The 24,491-nt window shown below is 42.4% G+C and overlaps 1 protein-coding gene across 3 annotated transcripts in view; it reads left to right on the forward strand.

Annotated features, from left to right (window-relative positions):
* The window catches only part of LOC111255290 (uncharacterized), a 100,054-nt gene extending 76,071 nt beyond the window's left edge, over positions 1 to 23,983 (forward strand). Inside the window, exons 1-9 of one of the 3 annotated variants that reach the window (XM_086984330.1) lie at positions 5,506 to 7,090; positions 8,375 to 8,438; positions 13,208 to 14,526; positions 17,237 to 17,369; positions 17,681 to 17,914; positions 18,311 to 18,575; positions 18,845 to 19,004; positions 19,290 to 20,821; positions 21,633 to 23,983. In XM_086984330.1, coding sequence (XP_086840456.1) covers positions 13,771 to 14,526; positions 17,237 to 17,369; positions 17,681 to 17,914; positions 18,311 to 18,575; positions 18,845 to 19,004; positions 19,290 to 19,511 — 1,770 coding nt within the window. In that variant the 5' untranslated portion in view covers positions 5,506 to 7,090; positions 8,375 to 8,438; positions 13,208 to 13,770 and the 3' untranslated portion in view covers positions 19,512 to 20,821; positions 21,633 to 23,983. Of the gene's footprint in view, positions 1 to 5,505; positions 7,091 to 8,374; positions 8,439 to 13,207; positions 14,527 to 17,236; positions 17,370 to 17,680; positions 17,915 to 18,310; positions 18,576 to 18,844; positions 19,005 to 19,289; positions 20,822 to 21,632 lie in introns of those variants that run through there. The other 2 variants (XM_086984322.1, XM_086984319.1) reach the window with 2 other exon arrangements.
* Positions 23,984 to 24,491: the final 508 nt, after the last annotated feature.

Here is a 24,491-nt window from a genome sequence, read left to right on the forward strand (position 1 = left end):
TAGGTACGTATTTACCAGTCTTGCTTACACCTAGCTATCTCCGTCAGCTGGCCATCGTATTCTATAAATCCGCTGTAAATGTCGTTATAATCTTCGCTATCATCGTGACAGGCAGCGACGATCAAGCTAATCGGCCACATTGTGTTTGATCCCTTCTCAACCAATGCAGCTGCACCGCGCAAGCCGGCTCCGACTGTCCTGTCACTCGATTTGTCGTGACGAAGCTGTTGTTTTTCTTCTTTTTCCTAATTCGATAACGATGATAAGCGAGCCTTTGATACTTCGAAGTGAGGGGAGGTTCGAGAGCGGGCATCAGCCGTCTTCTATCTTCATGCCATTCGACAGTAACAGCTATATGCATTTCAGTATTGTGTATACTTAGCAGTTGTGGGATGTCGCCGTTTGCCTCGATGCGTAGACTCTACTTTGAGACTCTACGAGATGAGACGGAATGAATAAATTTTAACGGCTGGTCACTGTTATATAGACTATTATATCGCGAGGTAGATATTGGTCCGCAGCTTCGTCACTAACATTAGCTGGTCAACCTATTGTATGTATCTATATCTACACCTATATGAACAACAGGGCTAGAAAAAAACCTGGGGTAGCCCTGTCACGACCGCTGATCGAGTTAGTTGCAGTCGTAATGCTGCCTCTTCGATATAAACTGGGCTGTCAATGGACGCGGTTCCGTCACAGCTTGATGCTACTGATGGATATCAGTAACGCACTTTCGGGATGTACTAAACTTCCTTCCAACTCTAGCATCGGTTAACCAAGAGAAGTGTACGAGGTACTATATGCCGCGCCCTATATACTCTGTTTGGTTACAAGACGAACATCTCCAATTCCACTAAATAGGGACTAAACTGGAAGCTGGGCTTAGAACATCGATGCCGAAGCTCCTTTCAAAAGCGTTTATCTATTAATCAGCATTTTGAATATGTTGATTTGCTAAATGATATTTGAAGTAAAAGTTCGATAAGTGAGAAGATCGAAAACATTAAAAATGCTTTTTCGTATGTTGTGGCCCTTCGATGACCCTGAAACCTTATGTTAGTAATAAATTGGGAATGTCAGAACGAGCGGGAACGATGTAGACAGGCCAGCGAGCCTACATGTATGAGCCGATACATGTGAATTAAGTTAAGCGCCTTTAACTAGAAAAATTAACACAATTAACATCATTAAAAAATATAACTCAAATATCAATAAAGAGTAAATTCTTAATATTAAATATTCGTAGTAAAATTTACACCTCTATTAAGCATGTTTTGGTGTTTCGTGTTGACGTTAATTCCAACGAAGGTGATTCTACTTGTTTTCTGCTATTTTGTAGTACCTTACACAGTTGAATCCTAATCAGAGATTCGAGTAAATTAGAGCAGGGCAAAGATTGAACCATTAGTAATTGAATTACTAAGAAAGGATTTTCCCGATGACAAGCTGCTGCTGCTACTGCCGCAAAACCAGCGAAAACATAGTGTAACCAATCTCGAATCATCTGTCCGCGCATCTGCTACCAAAAAAAAAAATCTGCAATTTTCAGCTCGACCATTTTTTCGCTGTTACCCCGCAATTGCCAGAAGCTTTCCGTAAACGTAAGAGCCGCCCTCGCGGATACTCATTTTTTCTGCTATGCAAACATCCTCAGCACAAAGAGATACAGAGAAAACACAGCTCAACTGCACTTGCTTCACGAAATTCAGTTCATGACGCAAAACGATGTTTTCAATCATTTTCTTGTTTCACTAGAGCCGGTTTTCAAATCCTCGACCTAGCCCGCAGAATACGTGAGTGCAGTGACTTCCGCAGAATAAGATAGTGATCGACATTTCTGTCTCGTTTAGCAACTGCAGTCAAATACAATTGTCTTACGGGAAAAGGAGCGGTTGGCTTAAGGGAAAAGCAGACGTGTATATATATGTATGTATATAGATTGAAACGTTACTTCTACCTCATTTTTTGCTAGCGTTGCCTCATCATCTCGGTTTTTGTTTTTGACTCATTCTCTTTCTTCGTTTTCAGTTTCGCCCGCCCACGCTTTTTTCCTTAAGATTCTACTAAAGCTTTTTGCAAGCAATCTGCACTTGAAGTAGCTCCGTCGACCCAACTTCAACCTTCTTTTCAAGTAGGCGTAACTAAACCTTGGCCACTTGCTTGCCCTATCATTCTTATTCCAAGGTAGGCACGAAGGGCACACTAGCGAGTCGTAATTTGCGCCACGACAAAACAGAGGACTGAAAGGGCAATCAAATATTGCGAGGCAGAGACAGTGAAGGAGATACTAAAAGAGATCGGGATGACGACAAATCCCGGGATAAGCCTGCAAGAGCAATGCAACCATAACGCACCAGAAAGGAGAACAATGTCAAATGTCGAGCAGTTTTGCCTTCCGCTGGCAATTCGGGCAGCGTCAGAAGGAAAAACCAGCTGACTGATAGATCTTTGCAGGAATGGTATGGTTTGCGATGTAAGGTGTGGGTGTATCATAGCAAACCCCGGATAAACAAACAGACCTATGTGAAGATGAGAAGAATAAGGGGCGCCACTTGTGCCAGGAAGAACTAGATCCTCAAGAAACTGGGGTGTCGACAATGACGATCAACTGTCCTTTCGGCGCTTTCATAAACAGGTTCCTTCGAAAACTCTATATACATTGGGCGCCAGGTTTTAATAAGGTTTCTATAGCTACGTTATAGAAAGTGATTACCTGATTTAGGCTGTGTCTGAAAGACTATGGTTTTTTTCTGATTAAGAAAAAGATTATATTCGTCTGTACCGCGTTTATTCCAGGAATGCACTGAGAAAACGACCTAGCTGGATCCACCAGGCCAGCAGGCTGGCTACAGCGATGGGGGAAAATTTGCAAGATTAGGACGAGGCTTGTGCGAAAATGGAGATACAAGTCGTTCCACCATCTTTACGATAGAGCGTCGGAGTACGGATTTATTGTCTGATATGTCCCATATCTTGGCCAACAGGCGCAATGGCGGAATCACAATAGAGAACGTATCCCTTGCTCGGTATCGGGGTGCCCGTTACGGCTTAGGTCGATTGGCGTTGAATTTAATTTCGAATATAATGTTAGCGTTTTGCTACGTCCCTTCCTTGGGGTTGTTTTTCCTCTGTGCGTCGCAGAGTGCCTAGTTTTTAGAGACAAGGCGATTCAGGCACATTCGAAGAACTGCAAGATCCGATTAAGCCCCTGATGCTCCAGGAGCAGGCTTAGCCGCCCTTCGAAGCGTTAGTGAAGAACAGACCTTGTTCTCGGTAGGCGGATAGAGAGCTCTAATGAGTGTCGTTAATCAGGTAATTTTTTGCACTGTGAGCGAATATGTGAGAAAAGTTAAACAAGTAAGTTGTCTGTAAGTAATTTTTTCTTATTTTTTACTCCATCTTAACAATATGAGGCGTCAATACTAAGAGAAAATACGAGATTGATGGCAAGTGGGAGTCGAACATGGACATAAGGCGAATCCGATAACTAGTTACCGAAGGCCTTTGTTCCGCCGCCTGAAAACATTCAGTGGTTAATCCTTTACTTTAGTGTGTTCTATAATTGCTTTCGGTTTGGGTCACGATACACTAGTTCTCAGGCCAAGGCCCCCCAATTGAACAACATTTAAGAAGCACAAACGATCAGAATTACCGCCGAATAAGATGCACAAGCGTGGTCGACCCCCGGTCGATTTTCGATGCGCATAAACTCCTAATACTATTGGCTTAAGTAACTGTGTTGCATTATAAAGCCGCAAACAGTTGACAGCCCTAATAGTTGACGCCTTTCGTGGTATACAACGACTAATAGAAAGTAAGTCGATGATGTAGGAGGAGATCCTCTAGAGATATTCGATGAAATGACTAACCCCATTAATTGCGTGTACGCATAAACAGACGTACGAAAAGCTCACGATACCCCTACTGGTCTAGGCAGTAAAAAATGCATATACTGTTTTTTCAATATTTGATTATTTCGAATCCTGCTCGCTTATCTCTACGATTTCTATTGTGACGCTTAAGGCAACAATTATCTTAATTACAAACAAAATAAATGCCGCACGTTTTTATCAAATAGATGTTTAGCTTTATTTCAGACAATGTACTATCACCATTTACTTGTTATTAATGCTAATGCCCCAACTAACCATTAGATAAGCTTTCTGGTTTCGCGATGTGTCAAACAGTTGAACTAGTAAAAGCTGATACTCTACCTAATACCCCCCTATTCGTCCGAGAATATATCTAAATACAAGCAACTGGACGTACTCTTCTAGCACTCCGTTAAAAGCACTCCGTTAAAGCAACGATAGTCAAAAAATTGCGACGGTGGTAAAATAGACAAAGCGGAAAGAATGAAAAAAAACTGACAGAAAAAATAAAAAGTGAGCCAATGAGCGCCACTCCTGTCCGCCTTCCTCGCTATCATAACAGCGCCGGCAAACATACTGACGGCATCATCAGAAACCCAGCGTGCCAGATTTCGAAATATGGAAAACTCACTCATCTCTATCACTCGCATATCTGCTTATCCCCTTGGCCATAACCAAAACGGTTGGGCTAATGCTTTCCATCGTCCCGCCTATTTCAGTGAGCACCATCGCGACGGATCCGATGCATCAGCGTAATCGCGTTCCAGTGGCCCGGTTACTGTCGACTAGTGTAGTTAATACCTACTAGTATACGCTCATCATGTAGACATACTTGTGAAGACAGCGACAATGGCCACTTGTCTAAGGCAGCAAAACGGGAGAAGCTTACTGACCGGTCTGCAAATAGACTCTAGAAGTCATAACTATATATTCATATAATGTCTATTAGCGAGAACAGCCGAGCCTCTTACGGCGCTGTTCGGCAATACGAGATCATATGTAAATGTAGATTACATATGGTTACAAGGTATGGTTGCAGCTCAGAATCCCTAGCGTTCGCCTGACACACTCGAAAGCGATGAACGCAATCTTTGGCGGAGTGCCTATGGCGCGACGATAGCCATGCTCGAGACAGTTTGGAACCTGACGAGAAAATGGCACCAGACAGCAGCAAAAGTAGAAACTACTGAATTTTTCCTTTGAAAACCTTTGATTGTCGCTTCCAATTTTAATTAATCAAGAGACCGCGCTACGGCTATGCCATTTTCATGTAATATGGGCGTGTCGGTTAAAAGCATATTGCCCTGTTTACTAGCTTTGTCCAAGTACCACAGGAAGTTTAGTAAGGAAAGACAAGATCAAGAATAAGGACAGAAATTGGTATTTAACTTAGTATCTAATGGGAACATTTTTTATATTTTTTTAATATCACCGAAGTAGTAATAAGAAAATCTTATATCGAATTCAGCACCAACATTTAGTAGTACTTTTAGCCCAAAAATAATGAGATTTTCGAAGATATTGCCAATTTATAGACTCGCATAGACGTGCAAATATTTGATTGAATTTCACTGTAAAATACGTATTGACTTAGTGAAACGTTCGTATAGCTGCCGTACGTAGCGTGAAATCTATTTACTTCAAAAAGGCAAGCGTACGCCTTTGTAAGCGAATTTATCGAATACAGCGCCCTTCGGCTTCCTGTATAAAGAGTGGCGTTTCTTTTTTAAAGGCCATCTTGAGAATAAAACTAACCCCTTAGACTAGGTTTCCCCAATTTTTTTCCCGAAGTCTATTTGCTCGATCGACACCGAGCCGTCATATATGCCCCTACCCATGGTTCTATATCTTTTCATTTTGCCCTTTGTTTTTCTCAGTTTCTCGCTTGACCCCTTACAAAACTGCGGAGGCTATTACCTCTATCACCATTCACTTCAGGCTCGGTACGACGGATCGATTTTCAAAATTTCTCCCATTCCGCTTCTTCTTCAGAGTCGACCATTTCAGACATCGGAATCATCGTGTACCCAGCCATGAGCTGAAGACAAACCAATCTCTGAACAAAATGTGGGAAACCAAAAAAGCAGAACTTAGTGAGCTCGAAGAAGTCCTGAAAGAGCCTCCTTCCAGAAGGATCCTTCGTCAAGTGCTAGTAGTGGCGCAAAAAAATATTTTCCAATGCAACGAAACGCTACGAGTCAAAAACTTGTATGTACGACAACCGAAAAATTACCATGGTCTCAAATAGCCCTTTCTTCGTTTTGTACCTTTTCCTTTAACCGAGAAGCTACAAGGAGTTGGGAAGGAAGTCCGCAACGCTCACCGTTTTGTATACTGAGGGGACCTGTGGTTTATCTCCAATTGGAAATACATAGACATCAACGGCGCACCCTTTTACGCGGGTTTTTCGCAAAGATCATTCGCGGAGGACAATTTGAAAAGTCTGTTCCCCTTGCGACCCACGGCCGCTAAGCTTATGGCCCTATAGGAACAACTGCTGTAAGCCTGTCGTTCCGCACGTCTCACGATGCTCGGTTCCAATCGGTGGCGACAGAGAAAAAGTCCATTTATGAACACGAAAATTTGCTTGCATTATCATAGGGCTAGTTGAGTATCGATAACTGTCGATTGTCCCTTCTTATACGTAGAACGTAGAATTTGATTGTCGACTCGAGCAGCCGCCAGCAAGGTACGTAATCGGTGCCCGAAAATAACGACAAAGACGACGGAATGTCAGCGTATCCATTGGCCTCAGGAGTGTTTGCCGCTGTTATTCGATAATTCATAATACCTTTATGTGCGCATACGGGGCTGATTTCGTCAAAGCCATCTCTGTCTCTCGTTCCGAACTACGGCAGCGTGACATTTAAGACATTGCGCCATCATCAAAGCGGAATTCCGCCCGGACGTTTTCCTATTAGCGTTACATGTCTAGCGAATTCTCGTGCGTGAAACAAAAGCAACGGTGGATATTGGAAACAGCGTTAGTCGGAGCGAAGCCTAACTCACAGACGTTTACTCACAGACGGAGCTTCACAGGGCTCCCACACGCATGTTGAGTCTGTTTCGATACGGAAGTCAACGCCGGTGAGCGATAAAGGATTTTGCTGACATGATTCGCGGATTCAGCTTTGGCACAATGACACTCGGTGGCAAGAACAAAGAACGATAATACAAAGAGCTCAATTACTATCCGGACGATTCCGGTATTAAACGTATGTAGGCGGAGAGGCGAAACGTCCATTTTAGCACTTGACTTACGAAAAAGTGATGTTACCTAAAAAAAAAAAAATCACAGTGTTTATGTGGATCGTCGAAATCGTAGCTATCCAGATGCAATGTTCAAGACTGCGCTATCAATAACGAAGGCGTTACGTTCCATATGCTTACGTGACATATACTACAGTTTGCTGACTTTAGCTAGCTAGCTAGCTTAGGCTCGTCGTAATGACAAAACGATGCTGAAAGCAAAGTGAAAGACAACGATGATGACATTAACAAATGTACTCTTTTACAGTGACAGCAGAGCCTCTTACGGGGAGATTCATAGGGAAATACTCAGAACGCGCAGATGTCGGCGCCTGCAGGATACGCTAAACAGTTACTTCTGTAGTCTTGCGCTCACTCTCAGTACGACGGCGACGCGCAGACGTTATTCCTCCAATAAGCTTGATAGAACCTGAACAAACAATCTACCCCAAAAAGCGAAGGGCTAGCTTTAACCTCTGCGGGATGGACGCACTGACAAGTTCCATTTACCATCTTGTTGCGTTGACGCAGTCTATTGTTCCGTTAGATTGAAGACCCCCATAGTGTGCATGGCAAGGACGATGTTTCTTCGTGGTCGTTCCATTTTCTCAAGCCTTGCCGCGATCAGTGGACGTCTAGCCAAAGTCGCTAGAGTTCGGTAGTATGACTCGACGAAGGCCCAAACAACAAAACGGCGTGGCGATAAACGTGAACAATCACAGCCACTGGCTGGCACCCGCACAAATTTACCAACGACTAACAGACACGGACAGATTCAGTTTGCGAACTTCGGTCGCACGTTTAAGGAGTCAATTGTTTTGGGTTAGAGTTCAGAGACTTGAATTCTATCCTATTTCGATATACGCGATGCGTAATCCTAATTTTTCATACTACGGCTTTTTGGGACAATTTAAGGAGAGCCTACTATTATTATTCCAATTAGTTAAATCGTGTCGTATCGTCCACCCGCCGAAGTGTTCAATCGTTCATTTCGACGTGCGACTATAACGAAGCTCACATAGACCGTAAATAGGCCGGTATGCAGTGCATTAGTTCCTATTAGACTAAAACAAATCAAATAAGTTAAAAGGGTCAATAGGCGAAAAAATGGCAGCATCTTCCTTTAGAACTTCATTCGCTACAGAACTTATTCTCATGAGGTACGCCCAACACAACTACCGCGTTGGAAATTTAAAATCTACATGTACGTCCTAAAATATAATGTCTCATTATTTTCATTAATTTTTCAGTAACTTCATGCCTAATTGTGCGTTGATTCCTTGGTCTATTAGACTTGAAACGGACAAATAAAAGGTCAGTAGTAAGCCGTAGTTACTTGTTTATTATGATTAATAGAGATATTGCATTACATTACAGTGATATTTGGCCACCGCAGGACGCTTACGATGCGTTCAGCACGAAAACGACCTTCAGTTCAGTTCCACCAGCGAATATGTTTTCGCTCGTTTGTTAATTCTATGTCATACGCCCGGATCGATTTCTGATCAGCTACGAAATAATAAGCATTATAGTAGTTAGCTGCCAGAGCCCCCACATGTATCTGCATCAGACGACGTCGCCGCCAGTCGCCACTGTTTAGAGTTGTGCCTGCCTGCCCAGCCATAAGCCCCTGAACTGTAGCCGGCATCTGTCAGTACTATGTAGCTAGCTTATTTACATTTGTGTTTGCAAATAACCGAAATATACCTCCCAGGCGGTCGACTGAGCCACAAAGGCCCTTGCGTTGCCTAGTACAATGTGAATAAGATTGCGAAGGTGACGCATCCACTTACTGAAATTAGGCGCACGTAACGTTCGAAACCACCTTTCGTTTCGTGCTGGAAGCATCTGAAGTAACGTTAAGCTATGGCCTAAATTCTAAACATCTATCAGAGTGTAATAACCAATACATCTGAGCACATGTATGAATGTACAGACGTGGGATTATGTTCAACACGAATTTATAGACATAAATATACACTTTGTTTATTTTTTTTCGTTTTGAGTGTATGTGTGCCAAATAGATGATAATACTTTGGTTTACTGGTGGCCAGCTTGCCTTGCATCTCAGCCTCCGTAGAATATTGAGAACCTTGTCTGCGGTTAACTGGGCAGAAACAACTAGGAGACGGTGAGCAGTACACATTGCAATGATCGATGTGGCAGAAGTGCGTAGACAATAACGCATAGACTTATTGCATTATGTAATAGAAGTCTATGGAAGGCAATAAAGAATATATTTGGATATGTACTATCAGATGAAATTGTTGTCAGGGTCAATGTCATAAGCCTCAACCCCTATGGCTTCTTTATTTCAACACATGCCACATTCGCACTCACATGGCCGAGGTGGTTGGTATGATAGCATGCGCAGTGTCATCGCCAGCTGCTCGTACTTCAACGTGCTTACAGATTGTGTCTAAGCCTGAACTCATTGCCTACGTAAATTGAGCATAAGGCGCAATGGAGACCAGTTGCTTATTAAGCACGCGTAGCAAAAGAAATGCTTTTTATGCTGCAGGTACTTGCTCAGACGGTTTTTCAAGCAATACTTAATCGTCCTTTAGCTAGTCTGTAAGTCTTTCATACCTTATAGAGCTCTTAGATGTGATCGGTACTCGGAGAGGGGCGTGACAGCGGCCTTCCACATTTATGGCCATAACAATCGAGCCAGCAAAATTCCACCCGAGTACTTACTATCACTTTCGTTTTATATCTCCCCTCTATGCTTATCTCGTTTTCACTTTTGCGTTCTTGCGTGGTTTCTGCTGAGCCGTTTGCCTAATATGCTACTTCGAACGGCTGTCTGGGGATTTATCTGTGATCTGAGTTTACTCGCATTTTTTATAGGTCTTTTAAACATTTTTGTTGGCATGACTCAAGCTGAATTGGTGCAGATTGTCTGTATCCCCAGCCTATCGTAAGGAAAAATAGATAGATACAAGTTACGACTCTTAACGAGCCGTCAGCAAGACAGTGCGATTTCGAGATTGAACTTATCAACGGTTATCGACCCTTCATGAAGTCTCCGAAGCGGCGGTAATAGAATCACTGTTTGGATAGCCTACTCTGTAGCTTCTTGCTGTTACAGGGACAAGAATCTAGTCAGGTCCCTAACTTTCCATTCACTTCCACTAGCGGTACGATATAGTACTATCACAATTGGACAAGGGGGGCCGCTTTGCCGTCCGTAAGGGTGGAGTACTTTGCCAGGCCTTCGCTCAAAAAGCGAGTTCACGTCCGTTTTTTAAGGTAACTCTCGCACACACCTTCGGCACGTTCAATATCAGGTTCGATGACTTAGAAAAGCTATCTCGTCTGAACGGCTAAAAAGTGCTCTCGGTGGTACATGGGGATTCTGGGTACCCTACTAGTTCAGGTCTGACTTGTAATTCCGCTACGTTAAGTTTTTACTATAATAACATGAAAACTCACAGCAACCATATATGTAGGTAATATCTGTTGCAGCAAAAATTGCTTTAGTTTCCCATATCATAGCGCGCTATTTTAGCCATTATCGCTTTATAGACCGCAGTGCGTTGCCCATAAAGCTAACCACCTTTCATTTGGTTTTAATGGCAAAGTTTTAGATTCACTGGTGTTTTCTAAAAGCAAATTTTTGCCTAATTATTTTAACATTAAGAAAAGTCTACGGTTAGAGGGGTAAATCCGTAGCTTTTATCAAAAGGTACTTAGCCTTTAGCGACATGCTCTCAGTGAACCCATTAATCATTTACTGAAACCGGCATCTACTTGTATGCTAGAATTAGCATGCAATATTCACACGTAAGTAACTAGCACAATACCTTCCAGCAGCGTCACCTTGCCTTGTTTGCTCAAGAAGCAACGAACAACTAGCCGTTTGAAGGAGGCGCCTCGTTCGGAGATTTCCTGTAAATCGCTGATGTGCGGGGTTGGACATCAACGTAAAGGTGTCACAAGCATAGGGAACGCAGGAAAACGGCGATAATGACCAGTAGATAGTGACAAAGACATAAAAGGCAAGTGCGAACAGCTTGACGCTACTGCCGGCAATACCAATTTGTATGACAATGCGAAGCAACTGCCTTTAACCTGACGGGTCGAACCTAGACATAGCTGAAGATGTTAGTGCAAATGATCATTGCTAGGCCCTTGCAGCGCGGGCTTGCTGCAGAGATCCTTCTCGTCTCTGTGACAAGGGTCTTTGCTTTCTGTTTTGGCAGCTATTTCCTATTGGTTTTCGATTCCGTCGCTTTTGGTCTGATTCTACCGTTGATGAATCCCGGGTTCCCGGTGCATAGCTTTCACTGCTACCAGCCATAGCTTATCGAGTAGGTTTCCGCGCAGCGGCTTTTCCCGCGCAAAGAGTTTCACTAGACTATGTTGAACCACCTCGACGCTACGCCGACTTGGATATAGCGGATAGCTGTGGATATCTGATGCCTTATAATGAGTCTATAATATAGATTGTAGTCGGGCGCAGGACTAACTACAATGGCTGAAATGGCTGGATAGTCAGTTAGTGGTCTGCTCATACTTCATGGCCTTTTTTCTCTCTCGCCCTCGCCTTCACCTTCTCATATGCCGCTCATATATCTCCGCAGTCTAAGATGCACCTATTAGAGAGAAGAGTGCTGTGGCAATGGCGGCCGCCACCAGCATCTGATCATCGTCTTGCAATACGTTCACGTCTAGGGGCGTCTGGGATTCGGTTCGACTCTATCATCCGGGCGTGCCGGTTGACTGCTGACCGCTCAACGTCTTGGTCCCACCGCCCCCCAACCAAGCCCTCAGTGATAGTTATATAGGTTTGGCAATGCTTGGTTTCTATTGTGTCTCGTGCATCTGTGGCGTCCACCTTCACTTCGCAGGAAGCGAATAAGTCCAAGAAGAATAGGAGTAGAGATCAGTCCGGATAGGCGGTCGAAAAGTTGCTTCGAAAACGTAGTCCACGTGATAAGTCTAGGTGTCTAGGTTGTAGAAAGGTTGACGAGATAACCGTATACGCAACGAATCGAGGGAACGGATTGTGCGAGGACCCTGAAAGGAGGTTGCGCGACCTAGAAGGGACGGTCGTCTGGAGTCCTGTATCAGATGTTGGGGGGTAGGCCCTAATTGGCCGAAACGTTATTACGACACCTATGTATACTGCCGCTGGTGTTGGTACTACTAGTGCCACAAACGTTTATATGACAACATTGGCTATCATAACGAACTAGCTGCATCGAGAGATTTGTCTGACGGGAGATGCTGGCCGGACCTACAGGGAAGGGAAAACGAAGGACTGTCTCGGGCGACCAACTATTGAATTGAACCTGACGGTGTATGATGACAATTGGTATTCGAATTAGGTTCGAGGATGGAGTGGGTGGGTAAGGGCTTGATCATGCAGAGAATACGTGGAAAACCCTACTGAAGGATGTTGGATTTGAAAGAACTGGGCACTTACCCATTGAGCCATTGGGAAAAGTGAATAAAAAGCAGTTCATTTCCATAAATTATACAAAAAAAAAAAGGTCAGGCCAACTAATATAGAACGCATTGGTCAGGGCGAACATGAGAACGTCATAATTTTTAGACGAAACCAAGAGACAAGTGAAAAGCAAAGCTCATTATTATAGAAATATATTATTGTGAAGGCATCACACTTGATATAGATGATGCGCAAGTGTTAGTAGGCAAAAGTACATATTAAATGGTGATGCATATAACGATAATTGTCTAGGAGTTAATTTAGGTAAAAGAGGTTAATAAGATATACTTCTGCATACGCACTCGGATACTAAGAAGTAGGTTAAAAAAAACAGAGTTAGCGAGACAACAGAATTATGCGATTTTAGTACTTTTTAATATACTTTCAATCTGTATCATTCGTAAAATAAAAGTACTCCGACGCCGACTAAGCGTTTAAACGATAGCCTTAGAAGTTACGCATGGCGTGTCCTTTATTTGACGACTCATTTAATTAGCACTTCTTTCCCACCCAAAAACACTACAATCATACTTAAACATTGGTACGAACGAATAAGTACTACCACTACGACAGCAATGCCTAATCGATATCATCGACCCAACCTTTTTCGCGTGATGCTATATTTCAGGTGATAGGAAGTTGGTGGGAAACCGACCCAGCGTTTAGTTCGCCTCGCTTACCTCCCATTGAAATGCTGCCTGTATGGAGCGCTGTTCTTACTTAGCAACCCGTTTATGGCAACAACTTTTATTTGAAACTCGCGGGAGAACGCTTCCTCCGAGCGCGCCTGATCCGAGCCCCCCACACCTTAGTTTGTCATCGGCACTAGCAGAATAGTTGTCCCTGGCTTTTCAGTAACGAAGTCGGAAGCGCGTGGATGAAGCCAGGATACTTGCTCGTCAAACTTAAGCCAGGAACCCTAACCTCATATAGGAACCGTTTAAAGTTGCGGGCCTCTTACGCAGTGTTGCGTGTTCCTCAAGCCATATTCATACATAGAGCGTCAGTTGCAACCAGTATAGGCAGCGCAGTCTATCGACCCCACAAACGCTTGCAGTGCATAACCCCACCATCTCCACATTGTGCGAATAATAGTCTAAACCTCTACAAGGTAGACGAACGCATTAAGCCTTTTAGTCTCCTGGCACCCATCTAATTTTGTTCCTCTTGGGTGCTACTGTTATTATAACCATGCCACAACAACATTGCCAGTTGCTAACGGCATTTGTCGTCACGACCGCCCTAGTGGCAAGTGCCCTGATACAACCTGCCGGAGCCCAGCGCAACAGCAACCAGGATCACTTTCGGAGATGTCCGCAGCAGTGTACGTGCGCCCTTGACATCAACCAAGGCAAGAAGATCAGCTGCGAATCAGGCGGACTTAGTGACGTCCCGTTCCTGCAAATGGACAGTGACGTTCAGGTGTTCCATTTTACGGCGCCACCCGATCTACCTAATGAGATTTCACTAGGCCGATTTTTCGGTCGCTTTTTTGCCCTCGAAGAAATCCGCATCACCCATTCGCGGGTGCCGGCTATCGGCGAGAACTCATTTTACCCGCTGCGCAAACTTCAGATACTCGACCTGTCGCATAACAACATCTCGACCCTGATCGACAAGGACTTCTACGGGCTGCAACAGCTCAAAGTGCTCAATCTGTCCAGCAACGATATATCGAAATGTCCTTCAGCACCCTTTCGCCATCTGCAGTCGTTGACCTCGCTAATCCTAAGCAACAACCGACTACAGCTGGCGCCTAGGCTGTTCTACCAGCTGAAGAACCTGCAGCGACTAGACCTGTCAGGGAATCCACTTAACAGCATCGACCCGGACATTCTCAAGGATCTCCGGCCGGTTACGCGCCTATATCTAGCTCGCTGCAACCTCAGCTCGTTACATTCGCTAGTCTATCAACAGTTACCTAATCTCGAGCACCTTGATTTGCGGGTAAGAACCTACGGTTCAGTTACTTTCAGCTTTTCAAGCTTCATTTACAGGCTGAACGGTTTTTTTTTTTAATAGATCATGTGAGTTGTACTGTACTATATATGTACGGTGCTCGGCCATCCTCATCGAAACCTTAACTCATCTTTAAGCCAATATATACTGAACGAATCTTTGAATGTATAGGGCTACATAATATGTTTTTAGTCTTTGTGCAGCTAAGTGTCAGAGCGGAGCTTCAGCTTTTTTTTTTTTTTATTAAGTATTCGATTAGTAACATGACGCATTTCTTTCATAAGCGACTTTCTAGCTCCCGTTTAGGGTTTTTTTTTTTGGCGAAGAGTATTTCGCTTTGATTAGAGAATGTCTATGTTTAAATAAACGTCATCAGTTATTCTATAGGAAATGATGTGCGGAAAGTGATTCTTTTGCATTAGCTACAAAGATCCTTCATATACTGTCCTACTGCAGGTATCTAGACACCTGCACAACTTCCGTTTCAAAGATGCTATCTCAGAATCGTGTCACGCTGATTGTAATAAACATTTGATTTATCTGTTTATGCTAATTAAACGTCTTCGTTGTCAAAGAGTTTTATTCATATAAAAATGCCCCGTGAAAACCTTGCATCATAAAGGAACATTCTATAAGCTAATCAGTCTTCCACCGATGGTGTCGAACTGGCTGAAACAAACATAGGCAAAAAAAAACGTTTCCGTTTACTTTTCGTCTCCTCCTATATTAGCCATTATTTATTTCGAAACATTTACTCTGATCTTCAACACTTTTCTCCTACCACGGGTACGCCGATTCCCATGCATCACCACTTTAACTATTCAACCAGCGCTCTTGGCGATCATCTAGATCGCTTCGAAGCAGATCGCCATCTTTATTTGCTGTAACTACACAAGCATTCATATCCATATTCGCATCGACGTAAAGTCGTAGTAAGCTTCAACTAACTCAAGCGATAAGCGCACATCTACCAACGGTGATCTGGCTCAAGAATCACTCTTTCCACGAATACAGCGTTGGCGTATCTTCCTTGATCTGATGATCTTCTCTAACGCTAAACACAATCTAATCGGATCATCCGGTAGAGAAACAAAAAATCACTATCTTAACTCTGTGCAGCCGTGCACAACCTTTGCTGGACGTGACCTTGTGTTTCTAGAGTATACTAACTTTCACAGCTTATTCGAACTTTCAGACCAGCTCACACTCATCATCACCATACTGCTGCTAATATATCAGCAATGGAAATAGTAATAATAATTTTATAGTCGTCGTTCATTTCCATCCATAGAACCATTCTCTTTCGTTCGTATTTAACTTCCGTGTTTCACAAGTATAAGTTGGCCGTTACTTGCAGTCATTTATGCCCGACGTCTCAGACTCCCTTCGTGAAAAAATCTCCCAATCGATGCAGCTAAGAGCTTTGACATTCTAAAAATACTGTTATTCTTTGTTGAATCCAGAGGGTGAGACCAAACCGGCCAGCGACAACGAGAAGCTGCAGTGTTCATTGTTGAATCGTTCTAGTCAGATCTTCCTGTTCGTTAACAGGTAAAAGAAAGAAAGGTCGTGTGTCTAAATGAACAGTTTTGCAGGCACAGAAGGTAGCCTATCGCTGTCGACAATGGAGGCTCCTTGAACGCAGGAAGCTTCGTTGTAAGCGACCAGCGGAGTAGGCTAGGTAGTTTGTACTGAACTGCAAAGTTCCGAAGAATAGCTTAGGAACAGGCATATTAAAAACCTGAGTAGATAACTTTAAATGTCTGTAGTGGATCAAGTTTTTTTTTGAAACCGGAAAGGTTCGTACGTAATTAGTGGAAGCCAACGAATTCGGGTTTTAACAGCGACAGACGAGCCCGCGTCATAGAAATTGCAATACAGTGCTTACTTGAGCTGCCAATTAAATTCAATGACGGTCTTGATGAAAAATAGTTGAGATTAAAGAGCTTTACATGAAAAGAAATCCAAATAGTAATCAATACAGAGCAGCAAACAGCGCAAAAAGCCAATATGGAATTCGTTGCGCCAACTTGTCCTATTGTGCCACGTTGCAGTATACTGCTCCTTATGCTGAGTAAAAATGTTTACTTAAATATTAAATAGATAACTCAAATCGGTATAGTTTCTACAACACGCTATACACGAGCTATATAGATAATTACCAACGACATATATGTCTGTTTACCGGATGAATCGACAACGGAACCCTGGTAACAAGCTGATTCAGCCGATGTTTGAATGCTCTGATTAAATGCACTTGCCGCTTACCGAGAGTTAAGCTTGCTTCGGGAGTTAGCTGGTACCAAGTCTTTTCTCTGCATCTGTCTCTCCGTTGTGATGAGCTCAGTGAAATTGTGAAAACAGGTTCTTCCATAGATTCACTAACTATAGTTGTTGTTTTTATCAAAATTTTTATGTATGTAACACTTCACGCGCTGCCGATTGGGAAGCTGTCGTATTTAAATGTAAATGTTATTGTTTGTATTCGTGACTATGTCTGCGTCCCTGGTCAAACGAGCACTTCGCAAAAAATATACATCATGAGACAAAAATTATTTGCACCGAAAAACAAGTTAGACGATGCAGAAGCCTTGGCACTCCTAGCTATTTCATTGGCCTACGTGCACAAAATTAGAAGATGACTGATTGTCTGTATCATAATATTACGCTGTTTTTGCACGCGTGTGTGTTGTTTCAGGACAACAAGCTCACCTATTTAGCTCCCCACGAGTTTCGTCATTTGTCGAGGCTTCAGTTTCTTCATTTGGATGGTAACAAGCTTACCACCTTAAAGGACTTAACCTTTGACGGACAGGCCCTCGCATATCTAGGTAAGCAGCAAACGGAGCACAGGGGTTCCTGCAGAACTACTCAATAAATCGATGAAATCTGGCTTTAGAAAGTAGTCCTAGCTTTGAGTGTTGCAACTTTCCATTGTACCTAGAAAAAATCTACATGACACAGCGTATGCATGCACTTATGCCTGCGTCTTCTGTTTGTCAAGAAACGTAGGAAGGCCTTAACAAACATGCACAAGAATACTAATGGTAGCTAGCTAGACGCGTCTCTCAATCTAGAACACCAATCAGGAAGCATCCTTCTTTTTGACAATAAACTCTCACTTCGTCCGCTCGATGTGCAGGTTTATCCCGCAACTCCATTTCAGCAGTGGAGGCGTGCGCGTTCTGTAATTCGAGCATCTCCGAACTGAACCTCTCCCGGAACCGTCTCGAGTCGTCTGCTCGGGACGACCCCCTGCGTGCTCTATCGCTCTCCATCGAGAAACTCGACCTGTCCTATAACCCCACTCTCCGCGGATCGATGGTCGCGGAATTCATCCGAAATCTTCATCGACTTAATGTGCTCAACCTTGAAGGTGAGAAGGCTGATCTGATTTTTGCGTACTGAATTCAAGATGTTGACGTGTTACCGTTACACTTCTAAGAAGGAAAGAGCTTCAAGATAAAGGTAGACATTGGCTGTTTAAGGTTAATTAAAATTTTCCGAATAAGAATTACTATATTTTAGTAACTGCTTATAACAGTGCCGGTAGCTAATTGTTTCTATTTGTTTATGGTTTCTATTTACTGACCGCGTTTGGTGAAAATACCTTGCAGTTTACATTGAAGACCGTTACTGACCGTTACATTGAAGACTAGATTAGATTCAATAGTGTCCGTTTAGGCCATCGCGTATAGTAACGCAAACTTTCATTTCGACTGGTACGTAAATATGATTCGTATAGTAACGCTTATCCTACTTGTTGTTTCAGGCATCGGCCTGTATGACCTTCCGGCGACGACATTTTCATCGGTCACGGGATTACGCCAGTTATACCTAAACAAAAATAGCTTCAGCGAGTTTCGCTATTCACTCTTTCTCGAGCTAAAAAAACTCGAAGTACTCAATATATCTCATAATAATCTTAAATTTCTTCGTTCATCAGTAATTCGGTCACTAAACGACACGAACACGCGAGTAATCATGCATGATAACCCCTGGCGATGTCAAACGTGCTACATGAATCATCTTCTAAAGTACGCCATTTCTTCACAGATGAGTAAAAATTATAGAGAAATCTCTTTCGTTTGCAACCAGTTGTCTGATTTAGTTTGATAATTTTTTTCCGCTGGTCGTAGATACATAACAGTTTAGATGACTGAATAGAAAACTGAGTAAATATGTCTTGGACTTTCGCGACGCTTTGTAGACACCTTTTGCAAATGCGTAGCGGACAAGCAAGGGTCCCTTATCTGATTGTTCGAATTATGCTAATATATAGATTTGAATCTTCTTCTCATTACAGCTTCTTGAGTCAAAGACCAATTGACGATAATGTTAAACCGCCATTGTGCGCCGATCCCGCCAATGTTCGGGGTCGTGACTTGTACCACCTGAAGCTGTATGAACTAGAAGAGTGCAACAATCCCATACTTGAACCGAGAATATCGGGCACCGAGTCACAGGTGAGTCTACAAAGAAAAGCGCTAGCCGCAATGTTATGTTATTCTCCGCCGTGTGCATTCATTAGGGCTGATTTATTTTTAAGCAGCAATTTTCCGCCCCATATTCAATTTATAGTTAATCGCACCCATATCTTCAACATATAACATGACTACACAGCATCGTTCCTAAACTTCTTTAACACCTTCAGGAAACACTGTATCCATCGTATATCATCACGATTGCTGATTTCTTCAGTTTCAATGGCTGCCCCTTACTATTTAATTGAGGCATAATCCGCATTACAGGTCGGGCTTGTCGTCGCTATCATCATTATCATGGTCATCGTCACTATCATTATTGCAACGATCGTTATCTATAGGACGCAGGGAGCTGTCTATTATACGCACGAAGAAGACAGATCGCGCGGCTCGCTGAGCTATGACAACTTGGGCTGCAAAGAAGGTCTGAACTCAAAGCGGCCCTCAATCGTTGCCACTATCGACGATACGATTTCACGAAGTTCCTAGCAGTCGCAGCTGAGCTCTGGAAGCAGTAGCGGATGTCATCGTGGCAGCAACTAACTTTTATCCTATGACGCATGATAATGACATGAGATCTTATAATACTGACAGCCAGAATAACAGCAGGAAAAATACCAGCGAACAATGGAAACAATGCGGTTATATACCGTGCAACATAGGTTACTCAAACGACGGGCTATAAGAATCATATTAAATACAATCATACAAACGACTGAAATTTTACCATAGCAGCGACGCTATATGATCGGTCGTACTAAGCAGCGACTTGCGATGTCTCCGTATCTGCCGGTGCCATAGCAACGACCCCTAGAAATATTTGTTACTTTGATGACGGCATGAGAACCCATTGCCACAACAACTTGGCATAAGGCTCAGAATACGGGAAAAATGGTTGATATCATTGTTCCCGTACCAGATAGTCACATTATCGTATCGCCAAACAACCTTAGTCTTATTAAAGAGGTAATCGATTCGTTGCGACGATGCATAATCATAATCGCAGATAAAAGAACGCTTTACAGAAAGCAAGTCATCGCTATGATAACAATACGAATCCTTAAACCAGTACGAAGTTAATACAATAATAAACAATACGGCCTACGTGAAGCGCTGCTTTAATCGGATGCGTCACGACGCCTCAAGGATCGCATTGTACTGCGCCTGTCATATGCTGCTAGCGACTTCCACGATCTTCACCTTACTCTCCGCTGACCGGCTGGATATAGACCCGAACCCCGTTAAATCGCTCTGTTGAAATTTGATTAAGCATCAAGCTAATGAGGCTACAGCGCGCTGGGAATATTGCAAAAGCCCTCCGTACTACCATGTTTGATTAGAAGCTTCTAGCGCCCATCGTGTTCCCCGTAGAAATAGTCAAACAAAGGTGCCATTTTAACGGCATCTTAGGCGGAAACATTTCCTTAATAGCGGACTGGAACCCCTGCAATCGCAGGCACTGAACTTCGGCAGACCATCGCCGCCGCCGGTCAGGCTCTGGAGAAAGTAAGGTTGGAGTTTTTCCAGAGCTCATATCCCACTACGTGCGGATAGATCAAGAGAAATCTTGAACTAATCGATTTTCGTCGTTGAAAAACGACAAAAACGGCGACTAGCGGCGATAGCACAAGTTGCCTTTCAGAGCATTCCTCCTGCTAAGCATAAGAGGGTATCCGAATTGATCTGAACAGAGAGAATTCTACCAACCCGGAAGCTCTTTGGCCGTAGGGGGTCGAAGAGCCCCGAATCATATTCTCAAAGCAATCGGCGCCAAATATTACTATTAACTTTGAAAGGAGGTAAGCATAATGACGTCCTTATAAACCATATATTATTTATTCATAGCAACTAGTGTATCAAGGAGAATAGTGGTAAGTTACGAACTAAGAAGCATTTTAGTATAGCCGAAGTGTGCATAGGGAAAAATTCACGAGTCTGTTTAGCAAACTCACGAGCACTCTCACGATTAACACGAACATTTCGTCACAAACCTAGCACCGTAAACGTGTATAAAATCTTGTTGTACTCCGATTTTCTATATGCATTTTTATATAAGCAGAGATAGCAGACGTGTCACAAAGTAATCAATGGGCCAGAACAGGGGGCAGGGACCGGGGGGGGGGTGGGGGGGGGGGTGCGAGAAACCTACGAAAGAAAGGGAAATGCAGTTTCGGGGCGAAATGTATGCATGGGGCTAGCGCTCTCAGTGTTGCAGTGTTTAAGAACGCAACTCACTTAATGATGATTAGGAGACGAGCCATTTGTAATGCGTATGGTTGGGGATGGTAGCAGACAGTAATAGATAACGGTCTCACTGACGAACCCATGGAAACAACAATGTGACAGCTACCTTTTCGTATGAGTGTTTTCGATGCCAAAATGCACTCTCGATGCTTCTTTTTTTCCCAATAATTGAGCAGAAGTTATTTTGGCTTTTTGTCTATTACGTTCCCATTCAAAAACCTTCAAATCAAATACAAAAATTATTTTTATTTCATTCTATCCCATTATATTTCTATTGCGCTTTACCGTAAATACACTTACTAGTTTATTTTGACCTGTTATTAATCACAGTCACACTTCGTTGCTGTTACCATTGTTCATCATCAGGTGTATACACGTGAGCTTCAAGTCTGCCTATACGAAGATGGCTGCAAGTACCGAATCATTGACGTGTGTATGACAATGTACAGTTCAATGTATATTGATCAACAGGTAGAACTGAAACAGAAGATTTGTAACTTAAGTCAGTAGAAGATGTAACAGTAAATCAGATTTGCGCAAAAGCCAGTAAAAAAAAAAAACGAGACGTTTCAGGACACATATATATATATATATATATTAACCTACATATTTAAAGAAGGAGATAGAACGATGAAAAACAAATTGAAAGCGGTTCTACATCAATACCTTCTGGCTAGTAATGTTCATACAGACATTCCAGGCGCGTTGTGTTGTATGGATAATAAGAAACATATAAGTCGTGCCCACAAGTAACTATACCACTATGAGAGAGGTACACCGGTGTAGATGTTGACTAGCTTAATGCGGTGGGAGGTAAAAACAAATGCAATAGCAGAAGTCGTTTTTCGAACACGAGTTCACTACAATGTGTTACAATAGAAACAAATTTCGTCCAGAAAAAATACAGTTAACAAAGGTTATCGGAAGGTGCAGAATATATATATATATCTGGTTAGTCTATTCTGATTTATATAGTTGCAGTAATATTGAGCTCTGCTTTGGTACAGCCTCTGTCATATCAGGAAGATAAGCTTATATATACCCTATACTTTTGTTGCCATTACGTGCAAATTACGTGGTTTGATTCTGCATAATGGCGTCACGCAATCGATAATGGTGCTGACGTAAAATCTCACTGCCGCTGCTTAATTAAACACATATATGATACTCATGGTGGCCCATAGGCGGCAAAGGGGAAACGATTCACATAGAAATGCTTCAAAAGCTGTTTGAGGCGATTCGTTCATTGGGATGACGTTACGCGAACATGACGCGACGTGTCGCCAAGCGGCCCACGGTAAGTGCGCTTCTCACCAAACTAGAGAAACAATTAACAGTCCTTAATGAGTAGCAACAGCAGTTAAAATCAGAGCATTTAGCTTTGTATGGCACCTGCGGGAGTTTGTATCACTGTCCGAAAACCTATTCCGCAGCAACGGCGATAAGATAGAACCCTGCAAAAAAAATGATCATTGTAGTAGGTAGTCAATATAAGATCGACAAATCATTGACGTGTAAGTGACCGATTCGAAATACGGGTACGTATCTTCCCGCAGATGCGTCCATAAATAAACCAAGTTGTAGCATACGTTTTAACTAATTGTACGATTAGTACTATCAACGATTGTAGCTATTCGTGGCCGGATGCGAATGTTTGATTGAAGCTAAAAAAAATTGACGGCCGTAAATAATTAGTCGAGTTCTGCGCCGTTACTAATTCGATTATTGGTAGGGGTACTACACTAGTACTCGACTAGTACTAATAGAAACAACTGAGAAATCTATAGAAAACCGATAGAGGATGAACACAAACGGAGACAAATACTGATTAAATTGAGTGTTAGCTTATTTTATGAAAACCGTATCATCGCCGTGGCTCCTGAATTTAGCGAACGACTGTTTCATGCTGGACATTTCATTGAGCACGGGTTTCGAACATACCCTGAAGGCAATTCTACAGGACGCAAGCTTTACTGGAGCTGGCCCTAAACGAATGTAGCGCGCATAATTTCGAAATGATTAATGAAACCAGCAAAAACGGGCCCGATTGCCACGGCAAACGTATGATACATGACATGCATACGAAAAACACAATTGTACAATATAGATGATAATGAATTGAAGCATTATTATTATTATTACTAACACTACTATTATGTAAAGGACTGATGCGGAACGAAAGGACACCAACGAACTGGTAACCCAGAAGGAATAGCCTAGTGAATCAAAATCGTTATCAGGCAGTTAGAAAGAAAAAACAAATCACGAAGCACAGATTGAGAAAGCGAGAAATGAGAAATAAGGAAAAAAAACGATAATCCTAAGTCGTACTAAGAAATAAGTTATGTAAGACAAAAGTTAAAGAACGAACAAGGGCTACAGCAGGTAATTAAGCAGAGAAAGATATTTGAGCTCTTTTAGTTATTGCACTTAAAAGATAATAATCAAATATAATAATTTTTTTCATTTATAATTCCTAATATATTTCAAGAATAAAAATTAATTATACCTAGAATAAGACCTGAATTTCCTAGGTAAATGTACATGGTTATGATTAGAATTACTATGGTGCGGGAATCAGTATTTTGGACGTAAACGGTGAATGAAGCGTCCGAAAAGGCGAGAGTAAGGGGACGCTGTGGAAATCAGCCACAGTAATGGCCTACGGACAATTATAGTAATAAAGAGGGCAACAATTGTTTTTATCGACGATATGACACGCGTTCTTTTTGAAACCATAAGTATTTACGAATTTATTTTTTATCTAGCTTGAAACTAATGCAAAATAAAAAGAGAGGTTTTCACTTGGAAATCAACATTTTGTGTCTCATATTCGAGAACAGCATAGGTGTGTCTTTGGAAAATAATAATGAAAACACTAATCTCTTTCGCCTAACTATACATAAAAAAACGCTAGAAATAAAAAAAGTTTATATTAAATAATTTCCGATATCGTACAAGCACACATACCATCCTCCTTTAATTCCACGCTCCAATGTCATCAATACTAAAATCAAAATAGAATAGTCCTACATCTCGTGCTGATCGACTTCGTTTTACTAAATATATTCCATATCTAATTAATTTGCCTAGTCAAGCGCAGTGTAGGCAATACGCCGATATTGCGTAACACTTTTGACATCCATCGCCTTAAACCGGCCTCGGCATCGACGCTGCCACTGTCCTCTTCTGCTCAACCGACATGCTCCTCTAAGGGATAGCTCA

Source organism: Varroa destructor, unplaced genomic scaffold, assembly GCF_002443255.2.
Source record: "Varroa destructor unplaced genomic scaffold, Vdes_3.0 BEIS01000001.1, whole genome shotgun sequence".
Lineage (NCBI taxonomy): Eukaryota > Metazoa > Arthropoda > Arachnida > Mesostigmata > Varroidae > Varroa > Varroa destructor.